General features: G+C 42.2%; 2 protein-coding genes across 6 annotated transcripts in view; one reads left to right on the top strand and one right to left on the bottom strand.

The window, feature by feature from the left end:
• The first annotated feature begins 76 nt into the window (after positions 1–76).
• Positions 77–14,356, top strand: part of BIVM (basic, immunoglobulin-like variable motif containing) — a 41,610-nt gene continuing 27,330 nt past the window's right edge. For 4 of the 5 annotated variants that reach the window (XM_032881074.1, XM_032881073.1, XM_032881071.1 and 1 more), the window contains exons 1-3: positions 77–462; positions 5,561–6,160; positions 12,105–12,231. In XM_032881074.1, coding sequence (XP_032736965.1) covers positions 5,683–6,160; positions 12,105–12,231 — 605 coding nt within the window. In that variant the 5' untranslated portion in view covers positions 77–462; positions 5,561–5,682. Of the gene's footprint in view, positions 463–1,750; positions 1,768–5,560; positions 6,161–12,104; positions 12,232–14,356 lie in introns of those variants that run through there. The other variant, XM_032881070.1, reaches the window with a different exon arrangement.
• On the bottom strand, positions 269–1,462 carry LOC116881274 (basic salivary proline-rich protein 2-like). The gene has a single exon (XM_032880974.1). The coding sequence runs from the start codon at positions 1,460–1,462 to the stop codon at positions 269–271; it is 1,194 nt and encodes a 397-aa protein (XP_032736865.1).

Raw genomic sequence — 14,356 nt, 5'->3', positions numbered from 1 at the left:
GGCCTTCTCCAAGTGGCTGGCTCAGGGGCGCCGGTGCTCAGAGGCTTCCTGGGACATGTAGTTCGCGACAGGACCTGCGGAAATCCTGCCAGGTTTCACCACCTCTCACTCGTTTATTTACTTTGCGGTCACCGCTTCCAGGCACCAGTTATATACTCGATGCCCAATAGAGTGGCATGCGGGGACACAGCTAAGATTTTAAAAAAATTGTCACCATATCCTCCGCACGTGCAGAGGGCAGGTATAAAACGATGAGAGGAAGGTGTTGTCAATGATATCTGAAAACCGGTCGCCGGGCACAGCCGTCCAGGGCGCTATCCCCGCGCGCTCCAATGGGACGAGAGACGCCAGCCCCAGGGTAACCAGAGGCGCGTCGCGGGCCGCGCGCGGGAAGCTGTGATCCAGGACCGGTGCCCGCTCTGAGGCGGCCGCAGCGACTCGACCCCGCCGCACAGGCCAGAGGTATCCGGGGCTGTGGGCTGGGCGGAGGTGGCGGCCCGCTGCTGTGCGCCCAGCGCGGGGGACCCTCCACCTGGCGCCCGCGCGCCGCGGCCCGGGCCTGCCACGCCCGCCAGCTCTGGACGCCCCCTGGGCTGCCTGGGCGGGGGGGGGCGAGGGGCCACGCCTCTCGGGAGCCCTGGGGCCGTCCGAGTGGAGGACGTTGCATCCGTGCTCGTCCTCCTCCCGGGAAAAAGTCGGGTGAAGAACTGGGCCGCAAAATGGGGGAAGTGTTAGGGAAACAAGGGTCGGGTGTTCTGGGGAACAAAGCCTGTCTTGGAGATGCCCGCGTGGATGCCGGTGGCTCCTGCCCGGCGCGGGTCTCCAAGCCACGCAAGGCAGGGCCTGGACCGTAACGGGCGGCGACCGTCCCTTCTTCCCCGTGTGCCCGCTCTGCGGCCCGGGGGTCACCAGGAGGGGTCACGGTCAGCTCCGGAATCGGACCCAGAGCCTCCTGCTTTTCCTCCCTCTTCCCTCTCGGGACCCTTGCCAGCTGCTCCCAAAACCCAGACCCGCCGGTTGGCTCCGCCGGCCAAAGCTGCCCTGGGTGGAGGCCCAGGAGGGGCTTTTCTGTTTTCTTTTCTTTCTTTTTTTTTTTTGCAATTGTCTTGAGTATTGATATCAACTGGTGCAAAGCTCGAATCGGCTGCTTCCTCTCGGCGCGGGGGCCATAACTGTCCGCGTCCCACCAGCCCTGAAGCCTCCGGCGCCGGGAGCCTCCCCTGGCCCGGGCTGGTTGGGGGCGGTCGCTCCAGCCGCCTCCGCCCGCTCCCTCTAGCGGCGAACTCCGGCTTCCGGCCCGCGAGGGAGGGGAGCGGAGGGGTCCCGAGGCCTCGCTGCGGGGGCGGAGACGGGGGACGCCCAGCTCCGGGGAGCGCTCGTGGGCCAGGGAGGCCGCGGGAGACGTGCAGGCAGAGAGCGCGGCCTCGCTCCAGCTGTCGGCGGGTGCCGCCTCCGCACACATCGCTGGGCGCGGCGGGGACGAGCCCGCGAGACTGTCGCCTCGGTCCCGGCGGCGCGACGAGCTTCGCAGAGTAGGGCCGGGGAGCTCCCTTCGCCTGCCGGGAGCCTGGGTTAGAAGCTGCCGCGGCGCGCGGGAGGACCCGGTATCCTTCGCAGGCCCGCGGCCTCAGCCGGGGGAGGGGCTCGGGTCCTGCCCGGCGTGGGGCCCGGAGCGCGTGGGGCTGACACCGGGGGAGAAGGACGGAGACCTGACCCGCTGGGGATCAGCGGATCTGGCCCAGCCCTGGGGCGCGTATTTCACCGTCAGTAAGTCACTTTCAGGCTCCTGCGTCTCCGTGGCCTTCCGTGCAGAATAGAGATCGTAATAGTTGTCCTATGGGGGAGGCTTCGCAGGAGACGCTTAAGATCTTCGTTCCCTAAGCAAACTTGATATTTAAACACACGGCTTGAAAATACAAAGAGAAAAGAAGGTAGCCTAGGCGATGAATATTGACCTTAAAAATGGAACGTTTATTTTACAGAACAATTCCTTCTAGTGACTTCTAAAAATCGTTACTCTAGTGGTGCATTTTATAAAATTTCGTTCACTCACAGTTCAACTGCGAGTTGCTTGCCCCGTGATCGGAAGAATACATTAAATTCAGCCTTAGGTCCTGCAGGTCAATCATTACTTGTAATATTTTAATAGAGCATCGGCTCTCTGGAAACTCAGATCTCACAGATGAGAACCAGGGAGGGAAAAAAGAGGCCTCTTGGCTAATAGTCCCCGGCTCCTGATTCCTGAGGCCTCTCCCATTAAATCCTGGAATCTAAGCTCCTAATCCAGAGCTTAAAATAATGCCCGGAATGATGTAGGCGCTTAAAGGTAATTATTTGTTGATGAGACTTTCACAAATGATCATCACTCAGGATAACCCTGGCAAACCTTGTGAAAGACGTCCAGAGAATGGAAAGTTGGAAAAAGCCAGGGGGAGGAGGGACGAGGGGAAGCTAAAGGAAAGGACCATGGGCCAGACAAGCGGTTGGCTTTTTTCTAAGAGCAGAAGGTTTTAGGGTGGGGATGGAATTGGGAATGGTTGACAAAATTAGGAACAAAAGGAGCTACAAGATAGGACAAAATGGTGGGAGCTGCAGGCTATTTGGTGGAGGGACAACCTGATGGCCTTATAACTCGGTGTTTCTTGAAGCTATAATTACAACATAATACAGTAATTGCTGTCTCTAGTGATTCTGTTCTCAGTAATAACTTGTGCTCAGTTCACTTGTAGGAAAGCCTGGGGACATGATAACTAGCACCCTTAGCCTCAAGCTGTCATGGACACGAGGAGAACAGACATGGATCTGGCAGAGAATAAGGAAAGAAAATAAACTCCAGCTGTGCTTGGGTCATGGGATTTGGATAACTTTCACTTTCTGTGTAATATCTTGGTACTTTGCAATATCTTTTTGTCATTTGTTTTACTTCTATGATAAAAATCTAGACATATCACCCTGTTTTTCAAAGAGAAATTTCCTTAAACAATGGTTCAAGTGAGAAAGTTTTCAGACCACTGGTGGCTTTTATTGACAATCAGTTTAAAATATTATCCCTACGTTGATGATATTCACTTTTTTTTGGTAGAGTACAACCAAAGAGATCATTCTTGTTTAGTGACCATTATTCAATAGCAAAGTCCAAATGCAAACAAAACCAGACTGTTAAACTTTTTATTCATCTAGTGCTATATTCTTTCTTTTCTTTAGCTTGCAGAAAGCTCAGTCCTACCCTTTATGTTCAAATGAACTGATTTCTTTTGCCTGTGTTTTTGATAAGCATATTCAATATATGTTCCAAGTGAAGCATCCTTCATCCGTACATTGCCACACAGAAGCTGGGCCCACGGGCAGAATTCCATTAAATCTGAGGATGGACGCTCTGGCAAAGTCAAAGCTAAGCTGGAGATGAAGAGATAAGAGTAGTCCCTGGAACATTTCTATCTCCCTCCTCTCCCCACCTGACCCAGACTGACTCCAACACTCTTTGGTCACCAACCCTTACTTAGCAGGACCCTATGCTCTCTTTCATGCCTCAGCCTACCACAACCCATCCATACACCCCCAATACCACAGATAATACCTACCTCTGCCCACCACGACGGCTCTTAGAGAAAGGCATGAGGATAACAGGTCAGTAGAAAATGCTGTGAGGTCATCTGCTAAGAATCAGAAACTGAATCCACAGAAAAGCCCAGTTTGGTCTGTGTGACCTCAGGCACTGACCTTCTCTTTGCATCTTCCTCCAACATGACCACGATGCCAGGAGATGAGGAAGAAGAAGGCATAAAAGCTTCCTGTCTATAGATCCCCTTTAAGTACTCCTAGGATTTCTTGAAAAACATTTCTAAAAGGATACAGTTGGGGTTTCCATCTTTGATGGTGAAGCTCCAGCCAATTCTTCCTGCAAAGAACTATAAACTGCACCAATTACTAAAAAAAATCAGGTTTGAATAGAGGGAAAGCAGTCCTTAAAAATAAAGATAATGGGATCTTTTCTAGGATATGTGGACTCCCCCTTGTACTGAGCTCCGTTGCTTTAAATTACACGAAGGACAGGCATTACCTTTACTGGTTTCTCCTCACAGACTTAGAGTGATCTTGGCCCTTGTGGCAATCATTCTTCCGTTATTTCTTATTGCCTTAGTGGTTTTTGTCATTCAGTATTTGTGTGATGGGTTTTATAGAATAATTTTTCTGGAACTTATGAATATTATTCTAAATTTTTAAAATAAGTGAATGGGTGGAGATATTAAGTAGTAAATGTCAAACTGGTCACCCAGGGTTGGGTTGTGTCTCTGGAACTACATCTCTAGAGCCCTGTGAAGTGGGCCCACTCAGCCGGGCGCCTGCATCGAGTACCCTCTACCACCTGTAATGGTCTGACTTATCAGGGTCTTGCTTTTGTATAAATCTTCAGCTTCCTCAAATGCCCTTGCTTGCTTTTTGAACTGTTCTCTTTCTTCCCTAAAGGAATTGGTGTAGACCTGAAAATCAGTTTTTTCTGAGACTGATCAGAAGTTAGTGACTATTAAATATAATCAATCGTGGTGATGAATGCACAGCTTCATTGAGATGAAATTCACACACTATACAATTCACCTGTTTAAAATGTCCGATTCAGTAGCTTTTAGTATATTCACAAAGTTGTATGTTCATCACCTCAGTCAATTATAGAATATTTTCATTACTCCAAAAAGAAACCCTTATCATCCTCAACCTCCTCCTCCCTCCCAGCCCTAGGCAACCCACGAATCTAATTTCGGTCACTAGAGACTTGCCTATTTTACATTTCATATACGTGGTATCACACACTATTAGGCTCTGGGGTGATGGGCTTCCTTCATTTAGGATCATGCTTTCAAGGCTCATCCTTGTTGTAGCGTGGGTGGGTGCTTCCTTTATTTTTGTTGTTCCCATTGCTTATATATACTACATTTTATTTATTCATTCATCAGTTGATAGGCCTTTGGGTTGTCTCTCCTTTTTGGCTATCGTACATAATACTGCTATGAACATTTGTGTGGATGTATGTCTTCATTCCTCTTAGATGTGTACTTAGGAGTGAGAGTGCTTGCTCCTATGGTAACTGTAAATGTTCCAGGACCTGTTTTCCAAAGTGACTGAACCATTTTGCATTTCCATCAGAAGAGTAGGAGGGTTCCAGTTTCTCCACATCCTCAACAATCCTTTTTATTATCTATCTTTTCGATTAGAGCCATCCTGCTGGGTGTGACGTAATGTCTTGTGGTTTCGATTGGCATTTCCTCGGTGTCTAGTGATGTTGAGCATCTTTTCATGGGTTTATTGGCATTTCTATGCTGTCTTTGAAGAAGTCACTATTCAGATATTTTGCCCATTTTTCATTTTTGTTCTTTTTGTTACTATGAAACATTATTGTAAAATAATGTTTTAATAAGACAGTGACCAGTGAATGTGGCTGTAGGTGTATAATGTTGTAAAATATTTATTGGATGAAGGCACATGAAACACTTGATCCATTTTTCAGTGCTTTTGGAGTCTCTCGTGGATTGTTGATGTTTCTTTCTCCTCCTTCTTTTCTTAGGAGCCCATCTTGCAGCTCTCAGGTTTCTGTAGAATGCTGTAAACGATTGTCACAGTTGGTTTTCAAGTCGTAGAAAGAGTTACAACTTCTCCTTTGTAACAGAACTTTTCTGGTTGCATTCAATGCCTAACATTGCAGAAGCAGAAAGGGCAAATGATTCTGGAAATGGTGAGCACAAATCCGAGAGAAAGTCTCGTGAAGAGGATCTACAAGGTGCTGTTCAGTCTTTCTGCACTCGTGCCTCGGGGACACCCTTGGGTCACAAAGGAGATGGTCATTACCCGTGGAGCTGTCCAGTGACCCACACTCGGGAGAAAATTTATGCCATCTGTTCAGACTATGCGTTTCTCAACCAGGCAACCTCAATCTATAAAACTCCAAATTCAACCCGCTCTTCTTGCCTCCCTGATAATACCTCTTTACCTGCTGGAAATAATCCGTCAAGATACATTGGCATCCCAACGAGTACATCGGAAATCATCTACAATGAAGAAAATAGCTTGGAACACTTATCCAGTAGCCTGGGCAAGCTACCTCTTGCATGGGAAATCGATAAATCTGAATTTGACGGGGTGACCACAAATTTGAAACACAAATCAGGTAAGGAAGGAGGCTTGAATTTCACATGTGAAAATAATCAGAAAACAACATAGCTTGTTTAAGCTTACCATTCAACACGGTTTCCTTTTATAATGCTGAACAAGGAACATTGCCATCTGTTTGTCGTCTGTCGTTGTAGTTAAAAAATAACTTTGGGCAGAAGACATTTAGTTCATTAATGGGTTACCACTGCAGACTTCACACATAACCTGTGCATTTTGAGAGCTTTAAAAAATCTAAGAATCCTGTAAAATACAGGTATTACAGGTAAGTATGTGGTAGCTTATAAATGGTTCACGAGGTGGCTAAAATAACATACTATTTTGTGGTTTTGCAGAGACATGATCTCATCTTTCCCAATTAAACATTTCATTTTCTTTTCTACCATATAACATTGTGGCTTTTTCTTGTGAAAATTTTGTGAGCGCCCAGCAAGGTCTCCAGGTACTGCTGAGTAGGTTGTGTACTGTACAATTTAAGAGAGGGCTATTCACCTAGCATGCAATACACAGCCTTTGCATTTGCAGTGTGGTGGCCCTTTGGCAGAAACTGCTGCTTTTCACTTCTTTCTTCTGAACTCATAGTAATATGGGATTTTTATGTGGTAGGTACTCTTGTCGTCATTTTATATAAGGTAAAGAAATTGGGGCCCAGAGGGGATGATAAGTTGCCTGTGGAAAGTTGATAGCTAGTACGAGGCAGAGCTAGGGTTTGTATTTTACTCCTAGGTGTCTCTGACCATTTGGTAAAACCTCCATACTTCTTGTTCATTTGCCAGATCAGTGTGTTTCACAGAATATTAGGTAAATTTGTCATTCTCACTGTGTTGAGGGGGTTCACTTTGTGTCTGTTTTTTATGGGTGATTGGTCTATAATTTTTTCATAATATCTTTTTTAGGTTTAGCGTTAGGGCTATGCAGGTCTCCTGAGACAAGTTGGAAAGTGATCTCTCCTGTTTTCTGAGGGGTTTTCAGAGGGGTATTAAAAATCTCTAATAATGTGATTATGGAGTTGTCTTGATTCCCATTAATTCTGTCCAGTTTTAGTCTGTCCATTTTAGGTAAGTTGTTGGTTTTGTTGGCATAAAGTTATTTCTAATAGTCCCCTTTATTCCTGTAATATCTACAGGGTCTTTAGTAATAACTCCTCTGTTGTTCCTGATACTGATCATATATGTTCTCTCTTTTTTTTCTGGCTACGGCTTTATCAGGTTTTTTCATCTTTTCAAATAACCAGCTTTTAGCTTTGTTAATTTTCTGGGTTGTTTGCTCACTATTCTTCTATTAATTTCTGCTTATTATTTTCTTCCTTCTGCTTACTTTGGGTTTACTACAACTTACGGATTCAAGACTTTTCCCCTATGAGCGTTCAGTGCTTTAAGCTGCTCTGTGAGGACTGTTTCAGGCACTACTCACACATGCTGGCCCGCCTTATTTTTATTATCACTTGATGTAAAGTATTTTCTAATTTTCCTTGTGATTTTTTCTTTGATACATGCATTACTGTTTAGAATTGTGCTGCTTAATTTCCAAATATTTGGGTGCTTTTGCTAATGTTGATTTCAAATTCCATTCCATTGTGGACAGAGGACATAAGACCTCAGTCTTTTGGAATGGGCTGAGACTCGTTTTTTGACCCAGCATACAGTCCACGTTGGTGAATGTACCATGTGCATCTGAAAAGACTGTGCCTATTCTGTAGTTGCTAGGTGTAGTGTTCTGTGATATTTACTGGATCAGTGTTTGAGAATGTTTTTCACATCTAAGTTTTCACATCAGTTAATTTTTGTCTTGCTCTATCAATTGCTGAAAATGGAGTGTTAAAAATCAATTATAATTGTCATCTTTTCTGCATTTACTTCTGTTGATTTTTGCTTCTATGCAATTTGAAACTCTGCTATTAGTGCACACACAATTATGATTTTTATTTCCTCTTGTTGCACTGACCTTTTGTTGTTATGAAATGTCCCTCATTATTCCTAGTAATAATTGTTTTTCTGAAACTGACTTTGATATTGATCTAACTACTCCAGCTTTCTTTTGACTGGTGTTTGAGTGGTATATATTATATTTATGGTATATAAATACCATGGTATAGGGTATATATATACCATATATATATATGGTATATATATATACACATGCATACATACATACCGTGGTATATAATATATTTATATTATAAATAATATATTATTTTCAACTTGTATCTTTTTATATTTAAAGTCCATCTCTCCTACTCAATCATAAAAAAGGATGAGATTTTGGCATTTGGTACAACACGGATGGACTTGGAGGGCATAAGTCAGACAGGGAAAGACAAATATCATATGATTTCACTTGTACATGGAATCTAAAACTCAAAACTAATGAATAAGCAAACAAACAAAAAGCGGAATCAGATCTATAAATATAGAGAACATAATGGTGGTTTCCAGAGGGGAGGGGGTGGGGAGATGGGCAAAATGGGTGAAGGGGAGTGAGAGATACAGGCTTCCAGTTATGGAATGAACACCTCATGGGAGTAAAAGGTATATACAGCACAGGGAACAGAGCCAGTGATTCTGTAATAGGGTTGTGTAGTGACAGATGGTAGCTACTTTTAAGATGAGCATAATACCTAAAATTGTTGACTCGCTATGTTGTGCTCCTGAAACTAAGGTACCATTGTGTGTCAGCCCCACTCAGAAAAGAAAAATAAATGATTCATCTTCCTCTTGATAAAAATCTTATAACTGAAAAAAAGAAGTGCCTCTCTTAAAGATAGCTTTTAAATATAGTCAATGAATTTCTTGTTTCAGGTATTGTTTATTTTATTTTATTTTTTTTTAAAGATTTTATTTATTTATTTGACAGACAGAGATCACAAGTAGGCAGAGAGGCAGGCAGAGAGAAAGAGAGGAGGAAGCAGGCTCCCTGTGGAGTAGAGAGCCCGAAGTGGGGCTCGATCCCAGGACCCTGGGATCATGACCTGAGCCGAAGGCAGAGGCTTTAACCCACTGAGCCAGCCAGGCGCCCCATCAGGTATTGTTTCTTTTAGTTCTGGAATTTACATTTTTTAAAGTAGCTTTTGTTTTCTATCTTGGATTTGCCATTCTTTTCATTCATTTCATTTTCATTCATTACTGGAAGATTGTGTCTATCTCATAAAGCGTAGTTATCATACCCACTTTAAAATAATTGTCTGCCAGTTTTAAGATCTGGGTCATCTCAGAGTTGGTCTTATCTTTTTTTTTTTTCTTTTTCTTGAGAAGGTGTCACATTTTTCAGTTTCCTTACATGTTTAATCATTTTGAACTGTATCCAAGGCACTGGAAATGTTGTGGTGATTTTTGATTCTGGTATATTCCTCCAAAGAGTGTTTTATTTTATGTTTGTTCATTTGTTTGTTTTTAATTTTAGCAGCATTGAATTTGGTTTGACTAAAACTGCCAATTTGGTCTCTGGAGGACATTTCAAATCTCTGTTCGATTTTTTAAGCCTTAGCTGTGCTGTTTGGGGTCTTCTCCGTGCATGCATGTTTCCAGGATCAGCCCAAGATTTGGGCCAAATGTATACATAAAATTTGAGTCTCCCCTTTTCTGGCTGTTTTATTTCTGGGGTCCGCACCCACCTCACTTTCCAGTGACAATGATTGCCCAAAACTCTGTCCCATGGTTCCTCAAGTCAAAAAGATGACAGATATTCTACTTATATTTGCTATCCTCAGACTTTTCTCTAAAAGCCAGTGTGGTGACTAGAGGTAGGTGTGTATGTATGGATGTTTCTTTGGTGTTGGGGCTAGATGGGTGTGTTAGGGGGAGGGTGAGGACTGGAAGAAGGAATAGGACAATGACAAGGGAAGGTGGGCAAAGGCTCCTGGAGTTGACGAGATGGGGAGACAGAGTATTTAGCTGTCGATCTGTTACGTTCCTCTCTCAATCTTAGCTTCTACTTTGCCAGAGCATCCCTCTCTCAAACTACATAGAATTTTCTCTGTGGGACCAGCTCTTCTTGTGGCAATGTGGGGATTTCGTGAAGGGTGCGCATTTGGAATGCACACTTATTTAGCCCAGGGGGCTCTTAGGAGTAGAGTAGAAGGGGACAGGGGGTAGGCTCAGGTAAGCTTTAGAGGAAAGTATGCGGGTCCAGACCACTCTGGGCACTGCTGGAGTCACAGATCACCAGGCTTCATTAGCCTCTAAGATTTTAAGTGGGTGGGAAAACTACGTAGGGCATTAAGGGATTATTGGGCAGTGAAGACATGGGAAGTAGAGATCTTCTTACACCCTAAGATATATTTTATTAGTGAAAGAAACTTTTCAGAATGAGATTTAACTCATGTTTGCCAGTGGTTGTTCAGCTCTGTAAAAATCTGTGTTCTCTGTGAAGACTTAAAGGAAATAGCTAGAGGAAATGGGGAGAAGCTTGTTTCTGGATATTATAGTGTTTGTCATTATGACATCTTATAAAAATCAGAGAAATCCCCTGTGTCACAAGAGTTTCCGAGTTCCAGCCGGTTTGGGTTTTATTATAGAGCAATTTGAGTGAATGAAACAAGCCCCTTTCCATGTCTGTTTTCTAGGCATATATCTATATAGTCTATGTTTTATAATTAGCATGACTCATAAAAATAAAATATTAACTTTTATTCGATTTTTATAACAGATTTGATTATTTCATTGAAAATCTAGTATGTGTGAAAAGTAGTAAGTATTTGAGCATAGCTGTCTGAAATGTTAATAGTATTTTAGTGATGCGAAACTTGAATTTTATTTATTAACATGTATTTTAAAGTTTTTATTTAGATTCATATGTTCAGTTAACATACAGTGTTATATTAGTTTCAGGTGTGCAATATAGTGATTGATCACTTCCATACATCACCCAGTGCTCACCACAAGCTCATTCTATAATTCCCATCACCTAGCTCACCCATCTCTTCTGGTGACCATCAGTTTGTTCTCTATAGTTAAGGTTTTAATTAAATAATTTTTGCCTGAATAATCCACTAGCATTATTCAGAAATAAAAAGTATAAACATTGGGATGCCTGGGTGGCTCAGTGGGTTTAAACCCCTGCCTTCGGCCCAGGTCATGATCTCAGGGTCCTGGGATCAAGCCCCACATCAGGCTCTCTGCTCAGCAGGGAACCTGCTTCCCTTCCTCTCTGTCTGCCTACTTGTGATCTCTTTCAAATAAATAAATAAAATCTTTAAAAAAAAAAGTATAAACATTAAGCAGAGCAAAGTCTAATTTCATTTTTGTCTTCTTTTTATCTAGCTCCCAATTCCCCTTAAGTAACTACTATTATTCGCCTTATGTGTCTTCTGGAGAGATTGGTGTTTGTGTATGCATGTGTGCCTGTGTGTGTGCATTCACTATTAAGCACACACACACACACACACACAGAGAAAGGGGACTTTGTTTTCCATTCTAGTTCCTGGTACTAAATTTGCATTTTAATAATGTACATGTAAGCATCATTCTTAATTCATTTTGTGGTATCTACAAGACCTGGAGTTATTTTTAAATATCACATCATTGCATTATTGGATCTAGTACTTTTAATCTTTTAACAGAGTTACATTAATGTGTTTTTATTGTTTTGTAGAAAGGATTCATTTTTGGAAAATGGCCTAGTTAAATATTTTACTGTTGGTAATTTGATTTTCTAAACCAAAGATTTTGTGATTGAGTCTTTTACTAGCTAAGCAACTAGATCAGGAATTGGAGTATAGGTATCTGATAGGAACTAACACTTGTGGTTGCTTAAACTTGTTTTTTTTTTTTCTCTCTTTAAGCTAGGGGAATATTCTTGAAGATACATGTATTTCTTCATTATGTTTGCAAGTATTTTGAGAACTAGTGGCATTGCTTTTTAGTTTTGTTACATAATTAATTGTATTGCCATGGTAGTTTATTTCATCTTGAGCATTTTGCTTATTTTGTATTCTTGTATTCTAGGCAATGTAAAGAAACAAGTTTCCAAGAAAAAAACTTCAGATAAAAAAGGAAGACATCAAAGGGAGTGGCCTCAGTATTCTCCTCTTGAAGATATTAAGCAGCGGAAAGTACTAGATCTCAGAAGATGGTAATCTCTAAAAATTGACTTTTTTCCTTAAGGACCACACAATACCATTTTCATACTTAATAAAATTAACAATATTTCCATAGTACCTGATTCCCAGGCTAAATTTAGATTTCCCCAATTTTTCTGAAGTACCTTAACACTTGGTTGTTCATAGTGAGACCCAACCATGAGCCATACCTTGTGTTTGCTTATTGTGGCCTTAATGGCTCTCTTAATCTAGAATAGTCTCTACCTCACTTCTCTTACCAGTTTTGGTTTGTTTGTTTTGTTTTGTTTTAAGTCTAGAAGATTGACTTTTTTTTTTTTTTTTAAAGATTTTAGTTATTTATTTGACACAGAGAAAGACAGCGAGAGGGAACACAAGCAGGGGGAGTGAGAGAGGGAGAAGCAGGCTTCCCGCCGAGCGGGGACCCTGATGCGGGACTCTATCCCAGGACCCTGGGATCACTATCTGAGCCAAAGGCAGATGCTTAACCAACTGAGCCACCCAGGTGCCCAGGAAATTGACTTCTTAAAGAGACTTGGCCAAATAACTTGTAGAATGTCCTATCTTCTGGATTTGTCTAATTTTTTTTCCCTCGATAGTTGTCTAAATTACTTCTATAACCTCAGTATTTCCTGAAAGCTGGAAACTAGACATAAAGACTTGGTTTAGATTCTGGTTGAACATTCGAGGCAAGAATACTGCCCACGTGGGATCCTGTGGCCTCCATATTGCATTGCATCAGGAGGTACATAGTATCTGGTCATCCAGTATTAGACTCTAAGAGTGATTACTGGATTTCAGTGGTGACAGCCTAGCCCACACTGCCGAGTTTTTTTGTTCCCCTTCTACAACTGTCATGTAATCAGTGGGGTATCATGCTAATGTCCTGTCCCCATTAACTTTCCACCTATTGGCTTTAGCCAAACCTGTTGACAATTATTCCCTGAATCCTTGTTGCAAAATGGTGATATTTCAAATTTCCATCATTTTTTTCTCCTTTTATTAGCTGATATTCGTCTAATAAGAAGAGCCTTCACCCACCAACTGGGGCTATTTGGTTACCTTAGAATATAGTTCCTATTCTAAAGAAAAAAATATTTAATTATTGATAGCTTTTAAATATTACTAGCCTATTATTGAGGTCTGAAAAATTATTTGTATGAGATTTAAAAAACGTTAGATTTTATCACTTATTTAATGAGCTTTGGACCCTTTACTGTGGGTCGAGAATACAGAGAAGCACGAAACATGGTCCTTGTTTTCTCAAGGTTTAAAATCTAAATGAGAAATGAGAACTCAGCAGAAAAATATCAAATATCTCAGGCAATCTGTCAGATGGTGAGTCTGAATAAACTACCAGCATGAGAGGAGGTAATGAGGAACTTGATCTTAAGAGAGCTTCACTGAGGAGCTAGGTCTTCAGGGAGGAAATCTGAGGGGATGGAGGGTCCAAAGGTCTTTGAATAGATGGTAGGAAAGTGTCTTGCTTTTTTTTTTTTTTTAAGATTTTTTTTTTTTTAACTTATTTGACAGAGATCACAAGTAGGCAGAGGCAGGCGGAGAGAGAGGGGAGAAGCAGGCTCCCTGCTGAGCAGAGAGCCCGATGCAGGGCTTGATCCCAGGACCCTGAGATCATGACCTGAGCGGAAGGCAGAGGCTTGAACCCAGTGAGCCACCCAGGCGCCCCAGTGTCTTGCTTTTTGATAATGAAGATCAGACAAGCTTGTCTGGAGTGAAGCTCAGAGAGCTAAGAAACTTGCCCAACATCATATGGTGAATAAGTAGATCTTGTATTGAAACTGAAGAGAGCCGGACTCCAATGTTCATGTTCTTTCTTTGTAACACCTGTCATGATCTATGTCTTGGACACCAGGCTAAGGTTTAGCTTTTTTTTATTCTGATGTAGAGAGAAGCCATTGATGATTTCTTAACAAAAAGGCATTTTACAATAAACTGGTAGTAATAAGTCTGTAGAGTGTGTTGGAGAAAGACACTATAGTCAAAAACAGTAATTTTAGCTTCTTTGTCCATTTTTGGTTCTAACCCCTTAGATTTAAGATATGTTTTAAGAACAAATTTGGATAATTGTATTTTTTTTTTAAAGATTTTATTTATTTATTTGACAAGGAGAGAGAGATC

This window comes from Lontra canadensis, unplaced genomic scaffold, assembly GCF_010015895.1.
Source record: "Lontra canadensis isolate GAN:19392208 unplaced genomic scaffold, GSC_riverotter_1.0 scaffold73, whole genome shotgun sequence".
In the NCBI taxonomy this organism is placed as follows: Eukaryota; Metazoa; Chordata; class Mammalia; order Carnivora; family Mustelidae; genus Lontra; species Lontra canadensis.
Note: the sequence above shows the minus strand (reverse complement) of the source record. Positions and strands in the feature narration are given on the sequence as shown.